This window comes from Lathamus discolor, chromosome 5 (genome assembly GCF_037157495.1).
Source record: "Lathamus discolor isolate bLatDis1 chromosome 5, bLatDis1.hap1, whole genome shotgun sequence".
Classification (NCBI taxonomy): domain Eukaryota; kingdom Metazoa; phylum Chordata; class Aves; order Psittaciformes; family Psittacidae; genus Lathamus; species Lathamus discolor.
In genome coordinates, this window is record NC_088888.1 from 117,962,610 (window position 1) to 117,981,170 (window position 18,561).

Consider the following 18,561-nt stretch of genomic DNA (forward strand, 5'->3'; position numbering starts at 1 on the left):
CAGAATGGGACTGTATTTTCTAATGTGTTCTGACAGGGTCTTTTTTTATAGTGAACCTCTGCAAGCAGATAACAAGCCATGAGGCTGTTATGGACCCTTGGTTCCAGCCATAAACACAATTTACATTCAGACCATTTTCTGCCAGTAGAACCAACTGAGACTATTAATCAAATGAGAAAGAAAACAAGCATTTGTACAGCATTTAAACAGACACAGTTTATCTGTTATTTAAAGCATGACAGTATCAGAGTACTGCTCAGTGTTTGAAGACCAGTTGTACAATATTTAGAATGAACCTTTCTTTAAAAGGAACAACAATAGAAGTACAGAAGTTAAGTAATTGATGATGGCTCTGGGAGAGCATTAAAGGAAAACATCTCAGAGCAAAAAACACTGCCTTTTCCAGCCCTCCAAAGTGCAATGAAAACTTGGGTGCCTGCTTAGGTGTATGCTGAAAAACAGCAATAGATGACATCAACCAAATTATGTATTCACCAGATAACTCAGTTGGCATTTGGGGGGGCTTTGTGTAGGCCTTTAAAGCACAGAAGGCAGATGGTGATTACACTGACTTCTGTAAAACTGTACTGAATGTTACATTAACTGGTAATTAGAAAACTCAGTTTGATTTCCCTTCTATTTTCATACAGACTATTTTTTGGCATTGAAAAATAAGTATCTTGGAAAAATCATATAGCACCATCTCTAGGCTATACACATGGTAATCTTGCTCTGTTCACACTATTAGAATAAAATGATGAAGAAAAAAATGAACTACTTTATGTATCCTCTCCCCAAACACTGTTACTTGTGTATTTCACAAACTGCTCTGACTCAGCTGCAACAAGAACAAATTGTGAAAAGCCAGCCTAGGCCCTAAATCTTTGCATTTTTCAGTGAAGCACTACTTTTCAATCTTACTCTGCAAAGAAATTGTTTCTCAGGCCTGTTCTTATTTAACCTAAGTAAATACAGCAAAGTATTCAATAAAAATACACAGATCATAAAGGAGATTGACAGTGGTTTTTATTTATCAACTACCAGCTTCCTGACAAAGCATACCTTCCCTTCAAGTGCCAAATTTAACTCTAGCTTCCTCCAAGAAGTCTAGAAAACAAAGCAATACGCTGCATGATCTTTGAATACTAAATCTTCTTTAACATGGAGTCCTCAGCTTAAGCCCAAGCCCTGCTTCGTACAGTACACATGCAGGCAGCTCCATCCCAGAGCAGCTTTGCTGATTTCAGCAAACCGCTTCCAAGGAAAGCATTTCAGGATGAAGAACTAGAGATAGGAAAATCCCAGGGGCAGGAAATGCAATTGCAACATTGTGCAATTCAGTTAAATAACAACAAAAGAAATAATAATTCATCATGCTAGGAAATACACTTCCCATTTACTATCATTACTCATCCAACTACAATCACGAGAAGGGCAGACAACCAAATACTCATTGCATTACTCAAACTGTTAATGGATTATTGTAGCTGGTCTCCTAAATGCAAATAGATAAGTGAAAAGCAAATTCATTGTGAAAGCTGGCAGTTGTCCATTCACCTATAACCTTCAACAAACTGCTGACACACAAGACTGCATCACAGCACAACCGGATGGGGAAGTCCAGACCTCCCATCATGTTGCTGCTCTCATCACGCAACTCAGATGTAAAATAGTTTCCATGGTTAAATTATACTGCTGTGACAAAGTGACACAGGGTGACCAAAGATATCCAGTGCGTCTATAGCTTTTAAAATAGGAAAACAGAGTCTTGGTTGTTTGATCACTTCCAGATGAATGGTCTAAAACTAAAATAACGTAATGAGCCTACAACCAAAAGCTTCTGAAGGGAAAAGTAAAAGAAAACAACAGTCGTTGAACACAAGTATGTTTTAAGGAAAAGATCTAAGAGATCAAGAGTATCCAATTCTCAGCTTCTGCATGCAAACTGTACACTAACCTCCCCGTGCCTGTTTGTCAGTTAATGTGTCCTTCCCCCACCCGAGGCTGATGCATGATCAAATCCAAATAGACATGTCTTTGATGCAATTTCAATTTCTAGGCATATTGATTAAGCAGAATATTGACTTTTCTCTATGTCTGGTTAGGGGTTTTACTTCCAACTGCTAGTGATAATGGGTTTTCTCATTGTTTTATTATTCCTACATAAAGCACAAAACAAAAAAAAATCCCTATAGTCTTCAGACAGGATCCTGCTCTACACACCTAACTTAAGCAAGGCCCATTAAGCTACTATAAAATTTAAAAGGAGGCCATGCCTCAGACATGACCCTTTCTCTTTCTAACACAGTTCAGTGGTCATTGCTTTGATGCCTTGTATTTCATTTCTCTCATTAAAACACACGGGAAGAATTACGCACCTACGGATGAGCAGCTTTTCTGTCCCTCCCAAGATATTTTTTTGGTTGAAGGGGAAGAATTAAACATCAAAAATCCCCTGCAGAGTAAATGACAATGTGCTATATAACAATGGTACCCGTTTTACAGGACTCAGGTGAAGTTTTTGGCCATATACAAACCCAACATAACTATGACATTGAATCTTCCCAACCGTTTCCCTGACCTCTAGTCCAAATCACTTTTCATAAATAATTATTAATATGTGGTGAAGCTCTGTATGAAATATAGCAAAGTTTTCCCGTACATAGCAATTAGCACTGTCAAGGAAATAATTGGTGGCTCTCATCATCATCACAGAAGGTGCCAACAGATGACTGGGAACACAGTTTTCCTCTTTACCTAAGGCACCAAGGGCCACAGGAACCTAAAAAGCCACCTGCTACTGAAGCAGGCATTTGACTTTACCTGAAAAATGTGTAGAGCAAATTGAGAAAACAGATCTAAATACTTTTGAATGAGACACGTTCCTAGTGCAGACTGCAAATAAAAAGAGAGAGAGCTTGAATTCCAGTTCTATGCTGTTTGTAATGCTTTCCTGGTATTTGTATGATCACATCTTAGCATACTATTCTGTAAGATCCTAACTTGCACAGGTTTCCTACTGCTCGTTCGTACATAATGGATTGGCCAAGCAATGTGCTGTCAGCATGTTAATTTTTTCCAAGACAAGCTCAACATCTACACAACAAGGTCAAATAGCCGACTTCCTATTTTAAAAAGGATGGGAATTATGACAATTCCACTTTCGAAGTGCAAAAACATTCCGGCACTGAGCTGCACGCTGTCGAAAGCTAAAGTGTGACAGATGCCTTCCCAGTAATTGCCAATCAGCCTCTACGTAGCAGCTCAAAACACAATACATCACTTTGATCTCCTCGGCTCTCAAAGTATCCATAATCAAGGAATCCGCATGAAGAACATAAAATATGCAACATTCCCCAAAACTCTCTCCATGGAACTTACTTACATATGGTAATGTATATTTTTTTCATACTTTATAAAGCATTTCTTTTATTATGCATATGAAATGATACGTTTTGGCTTGCGAAAAATAAACATGAAAGATGCTTTATATTTTAGAGACATGTAGGTTTTCATCGGATAACATAGGTGAAATAATCATTTAGAAAAGCCTGAATTGCTTTGAGGGGAAGACATTATTACAGAACATCCTTAATTAAGTCCCACTGCTAATTTTGTAAAATGAATACCTTGTTGAATTAGACTACAGGGAAATAAAGCCTGCATACCAGCTCCACGTGCTTAGAACAAGACAAAACCGCTGAGAGAGCCTTGACTTACATTTTGCAGGTAGGTCGTATCCACACGTGATTTTGGCTTGTCCAGTCTCACAGCCGCTCAGGTTGCGGCATTCAGCAACTAAGCAGGGCCCAGCAGCTCTGTGTATGCAGCCATCCACTGCAAAGGAAACCCAGAAACCGTCATTTATTAAAAGCCAGTCTTTCTGTTGCCTTCACACTAATAGACAGTCACAAACGTTTACTGCTCATGTTCACATTCCCAGCACAGACCTACTCATCTATAAGCAGATATGCAGATATGCAGATATACACAAACTTCTTTTCTGCCAGGATTAGTCCATGTGTTTATCAAAGAAATAATATTTAGTCAACTTCTGCTAACTGCGAACATCTAGAAGAGCTAAAGCAGAATTAAACTTTCAGTGTTAGAAAAGGGTCTTGTTCAAGGCTCTACGAAAGTCTCATGAAAAGCTACAGAAACAAGTTTGATCCCCAGCTAACTGCAAGCCTCTCTTTTACTACACACCTCTGATACTTCTACAATTAAGCAGACTTCTTAATGTCACCATCGTATTAATGCCTTATACAAAAATCCAACCCAATGCTTATGGATTTGAAATCTAAAAATTATCTTGTTTTGACCTTTTTCCCATTTTTTAATTCTGCATTATTCATGCAATACATTGGAGTTAATGAAATAATAATTACTGAAGGTTGCAATTGCAGCTAAGTATGCAGGAAAATTAGTAGAGTGCATAGATCTTATTACTCTTGGGAGTCAGCAAAAGAATAGTAGCAGTGGCAAAGAATAAAAACCGGCTGCTGGCACAGCATTTCTGCCCTCTCAACATGCAATCAAAGACATCATTTACTGTAATTATGACAAAAAGATCAGAAAAGGGAAACAAATAAGGGAAATCCTGTGTGAATGAACATGTTAACTGCAGTAAGGCCCTAAATCAGCAGCAATGATGAAGTCCAACTATGAGAAATAGTATCAATTCAAAAAAGGTAAAAGAAGCTCAAAGAAAGGCGAAACAAATGCTTCTGGAGACAAGAAAGGAAGATTCTATATTCATATAGTTCAATATTTAGTTCAGATTTTATTTCAGATTTAACCAGTTCAAGGTTACAGCAGTACCCAACAATATGTTTGCAGCAATTAAACCAGAAAAGCTTTTGAAAGCTAAGCATAGATGGGTTTTTAACAGATGTCCAAAACCTGCGTAGGTTTGTATGGGCTAGCATAGCAAGCTTTGAGTAATACAAGGCTTGGGCACACAGCGTGACTACCAGCCAATCACTGCCCTGGTACCGGGATGCAGGGAGACTGGGCAACCCCCTCACCCCAAGTTGTTTTGTGGACCTGTGCAATGAATGGCAACCTAGCTGAGAGCTGATTCCCTCTCATGACTAAGAGACATAACAAAGTATGGCTTTGTCAAAGTGTATTTGGTAGAGTATGTATGTTTATGTTCGTAGTGACTGTTTGTTGGAAAAAGGCAGGAAAACAGAGGTGTGCAGCTGTTCTATGACCTTCATACTTGGCCACACCAGGGCGCCTGGCCAATGCTCCCAGCGTGGACAACAGTGAGATCATGAGAAACTGCATGGCCTCCCGAGTAAACAGAGATCTGGCACAAAGCCTTGTTTTTCTAAGGGTATAAAAGCAGGATCCTCTTTTAGCTGAATCTGAAGCCTCACCTATGGGTAGATGCACCACACAGGAATTTCCCCAGTTACCTCAGACTCCCAGCATCGGCTACAACGGGGCTTCCCAGCTTGAAGTGTAGGCCTGGATATTGATTCACTGATAATTTGTAATGTATTTCTTCTTGGCCTCTGTTTTCTTTATGCAGGAATGATTTGATGCATTGCTCATTTTCCTCTGTACTTACATATATATATAAAATACATATATCTGATTTGCTTTATTGTACTTATTTACTATATAGCTATAGATACCCAATTCACATTAGTGTGCTTGTTTTCTTCAGTGTGCTTATTCGCTTTAGTGTTCTTGTTTAATAAACTGCACATGTTATACAGTAAGTGTGTGGTCGTTTTGTTGTACCCTGCCTGTCAGCAGAACAACCTGCAAAGGAAATGGTGACTGGCATTGCTGCGTTAAAGTCAAGGCTGGATTTGCAAGGTGTTGAGTATCTCCCTCAAGGGGAAGGGCAGATAATATCTTTATCTGAATGAAGCCGCCTTCTACTAAGTGTGAAATAAAATTGATTGTCTTTTCCGAGGTGTTCTGTGCCAGAGTTAATATGCCACAGTGAAATTGGTGAAGTGGCTCACTGTAATGCTCCATACTCATCTTGGACACGGTGCCACTAGATTTTGAAATGACATTTTGGAATACTTTCTATTAAACAGAAAGAGAATTACAGAATCATGTGAATGTGCACTTTCAATGACACTTTATAAATGCTCTTGTTGCAAGAAGGTGGATGCCACTAGCCGTAAGTACATCAGGCAATTTCTGTGCCAAGACATTGAGTCTTCTTCCTCCACCTTATCTGAACTTTTGTTTATAACTTCCCCAAAATCTCTGCTTAACACACTCCAAGATGCTAATGCAAGAATAACACTTTATAACCTCGAGGGGAAAAAAGAATGCCTGAAATCTATCCTGTGCTCAGAATGTCCGATTTAATTATTTTAACTTAATTACTAAATGCTCTTCCAAACCAAGCAGGATAAGTAAACCAGGGTGCATTGAAACCTCAAGTATATTTTTATGAGCACCAGCACCACCACGATCTTTACCAACATTAATATTTCCTGAGACATTAACGTAAAAATAGCACTGATGCTTAGGACTGGCACTTTCTGCAGGATTCTTTACAGAGGAAGAAGTCTTTCACCTCAGGAGTACTGGACAAGGGCTCAAGTCCATGCAATTATTCCCTTGGCAGTGGATCAATCATTTCCACCCCTGCGATCCTTCTTGTCCCTAACAAATAGGCACCCTCCCTGAGCAGAGTCTGTGCAATGATTTGTTTAGGTGCCCTCTCCACCAACTCATCTGGACAAATCAACAGCTTTTTCAGTTCCCTTTAACACAAGTCCAGCTCAGAGCTCAGCCGAACAGCAGAACCTGCAAAAAGAAACCACTGCCTCTGGCAGGGAAATGGAAACCCAAGGTTGCCACTTCTAAATCTGCAATGTATTAACATCCCTAATACGTCAGCATACCAAGTGCCAGAACAGCTGGGACGGGCAACACTGCTCCCCATCGCTAAACCATCTCATGACAGAAGCATGCTCTTAATGCACATACAGCTACAATACAGATAGTCTATCACTAGTCTCCCGGAGCTGGTTCCACACAGGTCCATGTCCAGTCTTTATAATGGAAGCAGCCTCCAGAAAGATGAAAACATAATTGAAAAAAAATTGAATTCTTAACGGAGGAAAATCAATTTCATCATAACCAGTTTTGACATGTGACAAGGAAAATGGAAGACATCTGCCAAAACCAAACAAGTAGACGTGCATGTTTCCCTTATAAAGGTGGCATAACAGAAAATGATTGAATACTTCAGACAGGCATAGATGGAAATGCAGACATTAGCATTTGATACACTTCGGTGCCTGATGACACAGAAGAATGAAGGAGTTGGGGGAAACCACCACCAGAAGAAAACCCAAAAAAAAAACCCTGAAAAACCAAACACCAAACCACCTCCAATTTTCTGAATAACCTCTTTTTGTCTACCATACATTATTAAACACTTGAGCAGAGATGACCTCTGGCATCTGTATGCATTTTCCATTTAATACAACCCAATAAATCATGCTAGAAACAAATAATATATACAATCTATCACACAAGTTTGATAACTCTTAAAGTAAAAAGCCAAGCAGTGAAATGTGTTGCCAAATATGAGTACTCTGCATAACATAAAGAAGAGTACTTGCAATGGTAGAGTAGATTAGCAGCTCTAAATGAGAGACTTCAGCCTCTGCTAGAACATGTCTTAGCTGTATTAATTCATTTTTAAAAAAGCCATGGAATGGGCATGCACAAAACATTTGTGTGAGATATTTTGCTTTCTGGAAGTGTGCACTGACTAGTAATGTTAGACATTGTTAGCATGGAAACTTTATGGAAATTACAGATAATAGCAACAACCTCAGGAGGGAACAATGATGGCCAAAGACATATTGTCATTGTGTAGTAAGGAGGAAGAGATTCACTTGATAGTAGTGGCATGCTGCCCAATTACTTTTATAGGAAAGTGAAGATTCTTTGATGTAATGGTTCCAGATACTTCATCTGTATCATCAGTTTGAGAGATGCTCATCTGCATTTTTGAAAACATATTTGGAAAATGTTAAACCATATCCCACTGTTCCTTCCCTGGAATTTCTTTGCGAGACAGGCTGAAAAAGCCAGGCACTTATGGTCAAATCTGGCTTGCATCATGTGGCAGTGATAAGGAATCATGCATTAGCACTGTTTTCTACAACCGATGAAGAATGCTGCCTTACTTTGAAGCTATCACTCTGCTTCACAGTATGCCTCTTTCTACAGGCTGCCTTCCTGTCCAGATTTGTGGAAATCACATCTATACTTTTGGTCATTTACACACACAAGTGACCTGTCATTTCACAGCTATGAGAAAGATGTGGGACAGTTCCACAGACAAAACTATCAATCTTAACTGACAAGAAATCCATCTCTGGTCTGCATGGTCATAATTGGGCAATTCTAAGTACTAGTAACACTTGAAGGTACTAAAGACAGGGCTGCTAAGCACCCCTACTGATACTGTGCTGCTTGATATGAATTTCATGCTTATAAACCAAGCTATTTCTAAGGAATTTTGATAGCATTAATACTCAAAGAGTCCTGCCCGGGGCCATCAGTGAAGTGGCAAATACCCACTGGATGGTCCCTCTTCTCTTCTACATTTCTCTGCCAGCAAGGAGGCTGCCAGGCTGCCAGACGCTCCCCACCACCTACCCCGAGGTAAAACAAATGCTTTGAAAAAGCACACAACCCTTTTGCTTTCAGATGACTACAAAGACTCCAGCAGGCCGACTTATCTTTGAAATGCGATCCTGTTTGGAGTGCACTGTCACGTATGGAGAGCCCACACAAATGGAGTTTCTGTATTTACTGTTTCACTGTGGCTTGGCTGGACAAGCTCGGGGAAGATGTTTCCTAGTTTTGAAGACCCACATACACAAACTACATTTTGAGGGCTGAAGGACGGCTCATGGAGCTTCAGATTCAGCTCTATAGTTCAAGCAGTTGATGCTTGCATAAAGCTATTAAAAATAATACTCCACATTTTTTCACTAAAAATAATATTAGCAATCTCACTCCATGCATCCATAAGTTTTAAGAGCCACTAGGGACAGAGTTCTGTTCTCCCAACAATTCAGCAGAAGCCGTTAATGAAGAAAAACTCTTCCCAAAGCTACTGCAGCCAATAGTATTGGCTGCACAAAGAAGTCACCTGAAAAGAATTGCTTAAAATACATGGACAAAATCAAATATCAAAATAAAATTTATAGACAAAATGACAGTGTACTCAAACCAGTGTTAAACAAAAATACGGAGATATTTGATATCTTTCTCACTGCACACTAAAGGATGTGAACAGATTAAGTCCTTTCTTGTTTGATTTCTTGTAATGCAACTGTGTTCTCCAGAATTAAAGGGTTAAGGTTGTGCAGTAAAAACTGGCTAATTTAGTCATCTACGGTATAGAATAAATTTATTTCTTATAGAAAATCTCTTAAAATTGCAAATGAAGCAAAAGTGCAGGAAACACAGAATTAAAGGTACCAGGGGATGCTGCTTAGGAGAAAAAAATCACCTCAGCAAAACTAGCCTTGCGGTGCAGATGGTAATAAAAGAGGGGAAGGTAATCAAACACCACAGCAAAAAAATACAAACCCCTCCAGGAATAATAAGGCCCAAACTTCTTTTGTGACCTTGTGCATGAGTCTGGATAAATGGAAGTTACGATGTAAACAACATATGCAGATTTATCACATGATAAATAGTGTATCACATGATACAGATTCTATTTCAAGAATCTACATAATTCTTTTTTCATAGGAATTCCTGTTCTCTGGTGCTTTTCCAGATTTTAATGTCTTGTTTTCACTAGGAAATTCAGGAGACTTACTTATTTAAGAAAGTAAACTGTGCATGAATTATCTATGAAGCGGCGCTGTTCTTCCACATGGCAAATGCCAGGAGGGAATAAAAACAGGAAAATGTCATTATATCACATATATTTCTAGGGACACAGAAAAGGAAGCTGTTTTGCCTAGACTGCAGCACACTTCTATACATGCCCTCAGCCCTTGTGGACCTTTCAGAAACACCCATTCAAGGACGTGTGGAAACCAGAAGTGGGGAGGGTATGTGTGTGGGGGTGTTGGAAACCACAAAACGACAAAAAAAATCCCAAACACTCTCCAAAGCCCCCCACCAAAACCCCAAAACCCACCCAAAAAACCAACTCACATCCAAAAGCAATCTCATTCTACAAAAGTGGTAAAGCACCTCTAGGAAGTTCATTGGAATCAAGTGCTGCCAAAGTTGCAACTGCACCTCTGAGACTGATGTCAAGAGGAAATAAATCCTGCCCAGCAAGAGACAACAGCTACTGGTCTAATGAACAAAGGTGGGATCTTCAAGAAGATTAGAACACAGATGCCAGTCAGCCGCCGCTGCTAGCAGCAGCAGTTTATATTACAGAGATGGCCTCTGCCATTGGGAAGTTTAATGAACTGAAGATTTTTAATCAATGCACTGGTTTATAGGCCTCCAACATAATTAATTTTAAATACTTCTCATTTATACAGCGCTTTCTGGCCAAGATCTCCAAGAGTTTAAAAGCATGATCTGCTTTAGCCTTAAAATTCTCCATTTAGGAGAAAAAAAAAAATTCCACAGATGAACCATTTACTTGGAGATGGCTCTTTCACTGAATTAGGTTCACGTTTCATCCCAGACAATCTAGGTTTATAGTCCCTTAAATATGCTTATTTGCAGAAATTCTTAGTGCCTACACTCACATTAAATCAAGACAAAACTGAGAGCTGAAAGTCTGGATCCTTAAGCTACCAACCACCTAATGTGTCAATTCCCATTGTCTAGATAGTGTCTATCTTTAAGAATCAACATCCTGTGGCTGCACGAGGGGCCTCACTGCACCCAGAATTAAAACTCTGGGTCCCCCCACCTCCAACCACTAAACCCTGCTGCAGAGAGAATTTAATGAAAAGTAATAATAAGATGTAATAAAACTATTATTCCAGTACAAACTGCAAGGCATAAAACTACTCATAACAATGGTACGTGTAAGCCTTGTTGTAAAGTCATACATGAGGAACTTGTATCCTAGAATACTGTTCAGCTGACATTTAGGATTATACCCCACCAGTTATTGCCTTCTATGGCGAAAAGTGCTGGGAATTAAATTTTAAAACCTACTGGTTGTTTAAGAGAAGGTTGCCCTTAATCTGGATGCAGTTCACATTCAAGCATAACAAAAGCAGCTGAAAGATCCAATATAATCAATGTCCATGCTATATGCTGGCAAAAAGACATATGGAAATTAAGAAGTCAACAGTGATTCAAAATAAAGCTCACTTACCCATGGACCTGTTAAATTTTAAGTGTTCTACATTACTTGCACACAACCAACTATTCTTTCTTTGACAAAACCACAAAACAACAGTAAACTTACACATTTTGGCAGGTTTTTTTATTTTAGTCAAATGTCTTGGGATATCAGAAACTCCTATTAAAAAAAACAGGAAAAGCCAAGTAAAAGTTGCTCTATCACGTTAGCAAAGGTGATTGGTAAATACCTTCCATTAATGACTAAGCTATAAAGAAAGTGTTTGCTTTATTTCGTGCTCAGGACATCATCTTTCTCAGTCTCCGAGTGCTCCACTCCAATTGTAGACAGAGTTATAATGTCAATAGGATTCACACTTTTGTCAGCCCACTCAAGCAGCATAAGGGCTCGGGGAAACATGGGTCTGATAAACCTCTCTGAATGTCACACTTTTAGCAGGGGAAAAAGAACTAGGAGAGGCTCCAATAGTGTTTTTCCAGTTTTTCCCAGTCCAAAACGCTGACGTTAAGGCATGTGTGGAGGAACCGTTCACTTCCTTTTAATTGTGTTAGCGTCGAAACACCTGACACAACCACACTCTTCTTCTACAGATGGAAATGAGACAGCGAAGCCATAAATACCTCACTGCAGCAAGCACAAAAAATACGTTATTGTTTGTTGAGGAGTGAAGGGATAAGCTGAAGCCTGGTGAAATCTCAGGCTGTTCTATGCTATTAAACCAAACTCAGCTCACATTCATCCCAAGTGCTCCCCCAGCTTCCCAAACTGACTATTAAGAAGCTGTGAGGTTTTTTAATGTAGTATCATCCTGAAGAAATGGGTCTTTGACTCCAAAATCCCTTCCTCAGCCTCCTGGCCAGTCACAGGGCTTCATTTCCAGCTGAATACCACAACTGGAAGGGCAGACTGGAAAGACAGAAAGGCCTATCTGTATTTCAGTGCTGGGGTGCCTGCTTTGTCCTGGATTTCTGTTCATGTGAGTCTGCTATTATTACAGGACTCTCATTCTTCACCAAGAAAACAACTCTGAAGTCCAACTTCAGGCATTGGAGCCTCTTCCTAAGAGCACTGAAAACATGAAGTGTGGAACAGATTAAGACCATGTGAAAAAAGTTGTAGCTGTGTTCCTACGAAAAGGCAGGAAATAGGGAAGGGTTAGCTACACATTGCACTACCCAGTATCAGGGATAGAAATAAAAGTCTATTAGTTAAGCTTTAACCTACCCATTAGGGTTTTACACCATGAACTTAAATGATGTAAGTGTTTAGGGAGATGACACCAGAACTTTTCCTAGCCCTCTGCAAAGTAGCTTCTGCTTAACATTTCTTTCTATTTCCACACAGAAAAGTCAATGCCCACCTATGCCTGGACAAGATGATAGCCTCCTTCAGCTCTTTCACTTGCTTCTTTTCTTAAACAAGCATCTTTGTGCTTCCTCCCTCAAGCACAGGAGAAAATCACAGTAAATAACAATATTATTGCTTTTAAAATCTCACCGAAACTCTCTTTTCTCACCATGGCTATTAAGCTATGGATGAAGTTAAGCTACTATGTATCAATCTCTGTCTAGTTCACAGAACTACAGTCTAATTTTCCTCCTGTGCTGTTTGGAAACATTAAGTTAAATTCAGAGAAATAGTAAAGAAACAAGTACCTAAAAAGATAAAAAATACGCCTGAAAGGTCAATGAAACCCAGATTTTATTAAAAAAGTGATTTACCAATGTTCTGATGCTGTAAATATAAATTGAATAAAGAACACAGAAATGAATAAGACTCACTGGTAAGACCCACTGTCCCTCTGTCTCAGCAACCTATCTCAGACAATGGCCAAAGGAAATGCTTAAAAGAAGAGGGCAAGACCGGACAAAGAAGTTACCAGTGCTTCCACCAGCGCTTCTTCCAGCCCTTCAGTACTGGCAAAAGCCAGACCTGAGAAAGATGTCTTTTCTGCACCACTCTGGACATGCCTTTTTCTTGGGTTTTTTTTTCTGAATGTTTTGTGAGCATTTCAGACTAACGCAAGTATTTGGATTCGTATCTTACAATTCTGTGTAGTCCTCTGTGTAATGTGGACAGCAGTATTAGCAAGGAAATAAATACTGCAGATTGAGTAAAAGCATGCTGCTAACCTAGGAAAAGATACCAAAAAAGAAAAAACACTGCAGAGTCTTTAAGGAAGTATTTCTGTTTGGGTTTTTGCCCATTTACAACACATACAGACAAGCACTTCCTCTCTGTTCAAGAACTGTTTTCCTTCTCTGTAGGTTTCAGCATTATAGGGCTCCTCATGAAAAGACAAGAGACTGCGGTGGCAAGCTCCATAACTTCCAAACATTTCAAACGTACCAAGTGCATGGGCCTGACATGGCAGATGACTTGTATTAAGCCAGAATAAGTATTTGCATATTTGGAATGCAGATATTAAGCAGTCATCACACAGTGATTATACACATTTCTTCAGTATGATCAGCTAGCAGTTGACAGGCACAGGTCAAGGACTTAGACAGAGCAGGCTGCCAAGTACTAATTGTAAAATGACTGTGTAAAAGGAAGCCTTGTAACTGTGGCGCATCCTCACAGCCCAACAGGCCGTTGGTATGTCATTCCTAAGAGTTTTACAGGAATAGGAAAAATTTTAACCACATTTTCCTCACTGAAATGCAATGGAAAGTGAGCTAAGACCTCCTCCTTACAGAGAACATGGGAAGAAAGGCGTTCTCACATAGGTCTTGGTGGATATAAAGCCTGAAAGCTTCTGTAGCAAAATATGACTTCTGAGTATAACTCAGCCAGACACAGGAGAATGGGACACTTCTCTTCAGCTATTGAGTGCACCAATCACCAGAAACACTATACATAACTGCTAGAATAAAACATCTGAGCCTGCAGATGAAGGAGATACATGATGCAAGGTGAATACCTCCTCTTTCCTGGAAAATTTTGCAAAAGAAAGAAGGGAAAGTCTGCCAAGATAAAAGCCTTTATTACTTATGGTTTCAAATATTATGTTTTAAACACTTATTATTAGCAATTTATTTGTTTGCTTTCAAGTCATCTCTTCTAACCCATATGGGTTCAGCTTGACTACAACAGCACTGAATCTTCATGAAGGTTTAAGTGATGAGCTGCCTACAACTAGGCAGGTGAAGAAAGTAACAGAGGAAAGGTTAGTTACAGAAGCAGAGTATGTGCATTTCTGGACACACTTCAAAGGGGACGTAAAAACCCACAAGGATTTTAGGGACTGAATTAGGGCAGCAGCTGGAATGTACAAAGGAGCAAGACTAAGTATCAACAAGGAGGTATTCTTCTGCTTGCAGTAAGGCTTAGCAGGCTATAGGAACACTACAGATTATTTACTGAGTAGCAGCTGGTTTTCCTGTTTCCTGGACCATTTTCACTTGTGCCAATTTACTTTCATCATGAACCACTGAAGGGAGAAAACACAGTTGAGATACTTCTCAGTCTGCAATGATAGAAACATTGTCTCCATTTGGAATGTTGCTTCCAGCCAGATTAATTAACAGTATTAATTATACAAAAACTGCCTTGCAATAGGTAAATCCAATTGAACACATTACAATGTATTCAAATGGAATAAATATAACGGAAGAAAAAGGTAAACACTAGATTAACCGGAAAATGGTGTATGAACAAGGTTTTTCCACACAGTGGTTTAACACAAGCCTGAGAACTCATTGCCCACGAAAAGTCTCAAGCATTCCTCTCTTTTGTTCAGAGGCTATGACAAACTGTATGTGCAACACGTGTAAGACAAAGAGAACTTAAAAAATCTTGCCAAAAGGTAACTTGAAAGATGCAGGACACAACATTCAGCAATGCTGAACTATCAAATCTTTTCCTGCAACATGTAAAAATACCACAATTTCCCCTATGAAAACAGTATCGTATCCTGATACAGACTTATCCCTCAAATCAAGTACAGAAGAAAACTATTTCCTCCCACTAATATGTCAGAACCCATTGCAGAATCTGACAGGTCTGTAAAAAAATTAGAGACATCAGCACAACCTTCACACATAATTAACTGTGTATGGAGGAAAGGGGCAAGCTGCCATCAGCAGGCACTCCCTTCCATTTCCACTCCTGGACAGATTGTCTCTGACAGTAAAGTTCTGTTTCCAAGGTAAATGGAAAAGCATTATATTAACCTAAGATTGTCAGATATATTCATGATGATTATAACAATTCATAATTCAAGTGGAATTTAAGTGACTGTGTAACTGTGAATAAAAAGGAGCAAAAATTCCCGAGTGCCTGCTTGCTTACTTATTTATTTAATGTCAGGCAAGCTCATGGAACAAGCGTGACATTAAAAAAAAAGCCTTCCAAAATTGCCCACCGTACTTGGGGGAGGGGGTTTGCAGTGTAGTCACTTTGGATCAAAATAATTTAAACCAAGGAGAAGGACACAGAGCCTGATAATAGCAAGTGACCTTTATAGGTAATGGAAGACTCTGGATCCAGAAGTTACTTGGGTTCTCTGAGCTGTTTGCTCTCCAGCCCTCCACAGGGCCGTACCCAACAGCTTGTTTAATCAAGCACCACACAAGCTGCTTTAACCTACAAGAAAGGTAAGCCTGTAATTAATGAACTTATCTGAGCTGGCTGCAACCCTCCTTCTGCTGCATGACTTGTGGGAAGCGAAATTAAAGTACTAAGTACAACTTAAAATTACAATCCAATAATTTTCAAGTAAGAAACCAGGCATCCCACTCAAATGGCTATATTTACCAGTTCTGTAATTCTGGTAATTCCCTCCCAAATAAGTTTATGTTTGTCCTAAAACACTATTAAAAGAGAGATAAGGAACAGAAGAACTAAAGAGCTGGCTGATCCGTGCAACATCATTATGTATTATTTAGTTTAATATCTTCTTGTAGTAAATACAAAATCATTATGTGCCATTTTCTTCAAGAGAACATTGTAGTAAATTTGCTGTTGCAACAGAACCATTAAAGTATAATAGTGTACACAGAAAAATTCTACTGATTAGCAAGCAAAAATATGTAATTATAGCCACAGTGTGGGACTCAGTTGGCTGGTGCTTTATTGCATACTGCTTTGTAAGACTACTTTGCTGCCAAAACTAATGAGGAAAATACTGAGTTGTTACTTCCAGTTGTACTAGAGGGTTTTGTCTTGATTTCATTGACATTTATAAAGTGATCATCGCATGTAACAAACAAGCCACAGTGCCAACACTGTGAGCTGCAGTCTACAGTAATTAATGAGTAAACAGCATCAATTCCATAGCAATGTTCCATGGATACATAATGTAGTAACTGAGTTGTAAAGAGGCGATGCCGAACAACAATTCACCCAAAGCATCTCAAGTTCTCAGATCAAGCAATATCAACAAAATTAATACAAGAGCACTGAGACACAGCTCAGCATTATCTCATCAAAGGTGTAAACATATTCAAATGTGTGTATGTCCAATACATATAGTTTTTATTAAAGAAAAAGTAGAAAGATTGAAAGATTGATTCCAGCTTGCATTAAAAGGGGAGGGGAGGGAGGTATGAAAGCTGGAAAGGGAAATCTGGAGGCTTAAGTATAATCCAAAATATCACAGGATATGTATTGTTCTATCTTTCTACTTTCATAAAAAGGGGAGGGAAGGGATGTATGTTTCTAGCATTATACAAAAAAGATGGAAAGTTCCAGTCTAAAAAGCTTGCAGAGAAATAAAAATAGCATTTCTCAGAAGTTACACCAGAACCTTTAAGCCAGATTCATTCAATTTAGTGGGTTTTTAAAACTATGCACTTTAGATCCAAAATGCAGCCTCGTATCATGAGAAAGAACTTATCATTCCAATATGCTGAAGAATAAAGTGAGAGGACATGCAACACTGGCTGAAGATACCAAAGCTCCAAAGACTGTATGGACCCTGGGCATAAATTCCACTTGCAGATCACCCTCCTTCCTGGAAACGTTTATGGAACAGGATCTTTACCCACATTTCAAAAAGAAACAATATTAATCTTAATAGCTTATGTTGGTGGCATCAAATGCAGAATAAATTTCAACATCATTTTAACATTACTCCACCCACTGTCAGAAAGTGTACTTTTAAAGACAGCTTGGCCTACTTACTTTCATAGCAGTCAAAGGCTTGCAAATAGGAAGTGTTATGCAGGATTATGCAAAGAACCCAGGGTGAGTTTGGAAGCTGAAGAGGCATTGTCAACTGCCATCTGTACAAAGAGTACACTAAGCCCCATCTACAATTTTCTATTAAAATGTAGCACTTTGGGGACATCTTCATTAGCAAATACAGAGAACCAGTAAGATCACAACTGTGCAGTGAACCAGCTGGTGTTGAGAACCTGTTCTATAAATGCTATCCACATTTTGGGGGAGTTGCGTGGGTTTGTGTGTTTGGTTTGGTCTTTGTTTTTACTTTGGGCTACTTGTTGTCTGGTCCTAGGACTGAATGCCAGTTTTCCAGTGGAATGCATTAGGGACACATCCTCCAGTCTGCTTTTACCAAAAAGAAACCAAACTCATGTGTTCCAAGATACCTGAAGATACCAAAGCAGTGAGGAGAGTCAGGGCATTTCTTTCCAAAGCATAGTTTTAGGCCTCAACTATAAACAACAAGGTAAATGCACCCTTTAAATATTGGTTTTAGTTGAAATGTGTTTGAATTTTTCGGGTTTTTTATCAGTGCCTGAGTTAGTACCTGCAAATAAAGGGGGAAGGTCCGTTCTCACACCCGAGTAAAATAGATTTGTGTATTGTAAGAGGGCAGGAGTTTTGTTACTGATCCCTAACAACCTGTGCTAAAGTCCATGTGTTAAAGAAACAATTCCCATCAAATTCAAACTGTGCATCAGCCCCACACAGACATCAGCATGATAGGATGGATATTCATCCCTGAAGGTTTTAGTTGTAAAGAGCCATCACTGAGCAATGGCAGAACAAAATCATTCAGCCACCCTTAGGTACAAGCATAAGCAAGCCTTAGAATAACTAGTAGTGACAGCTTGCAGTGGTGATGTTAAAGATGAAGTGCTGGGAAGCAACAAGACTGAGGGAATGATGGAGAACCTCCTTCAGAGCATCAAGACAACTTAGGCAAATAACCTAATGCCACAGTTCTAGTTACTTCTGATGGGAAGATGATCAAGAAAAGTAATTCGCTTCTCCCCCCACCCACCTGCCTCCACAATATTATACAGAACATTTTACACAGCCAAGTACTTGTGAAATACTCATCTCAGTTC

At 39.2% G+C, this 18,561-nt stretch overlaps 1 protein-coding gene across 3 annotated transcripts in view; it reads right to left on the reverse strand.

Annotated features, from left to right (window-relative positions):
* Positions 1-18,561, reverse strand: part of MACROD2 (mono-ADP ribosylhydrolase 2) — an 890,631-nt gene that overhangs the window by 613,054 nt on the left and 259,016 nt on the right. For all 3 annotated transcript variants that reach the window (XM_065682311.1, XM_065682310.1, XM_065682309.1), the window contains exon 5: positions 3,721-3,837. In XM_065682311.1, coding sequence (XP_065538383.1) covers positions 3,721-3,837 — 117 coding nt within the window. The remainder of the gene's footprint in view (positions 1-3,720; positions 3,838-18,561) is intronic.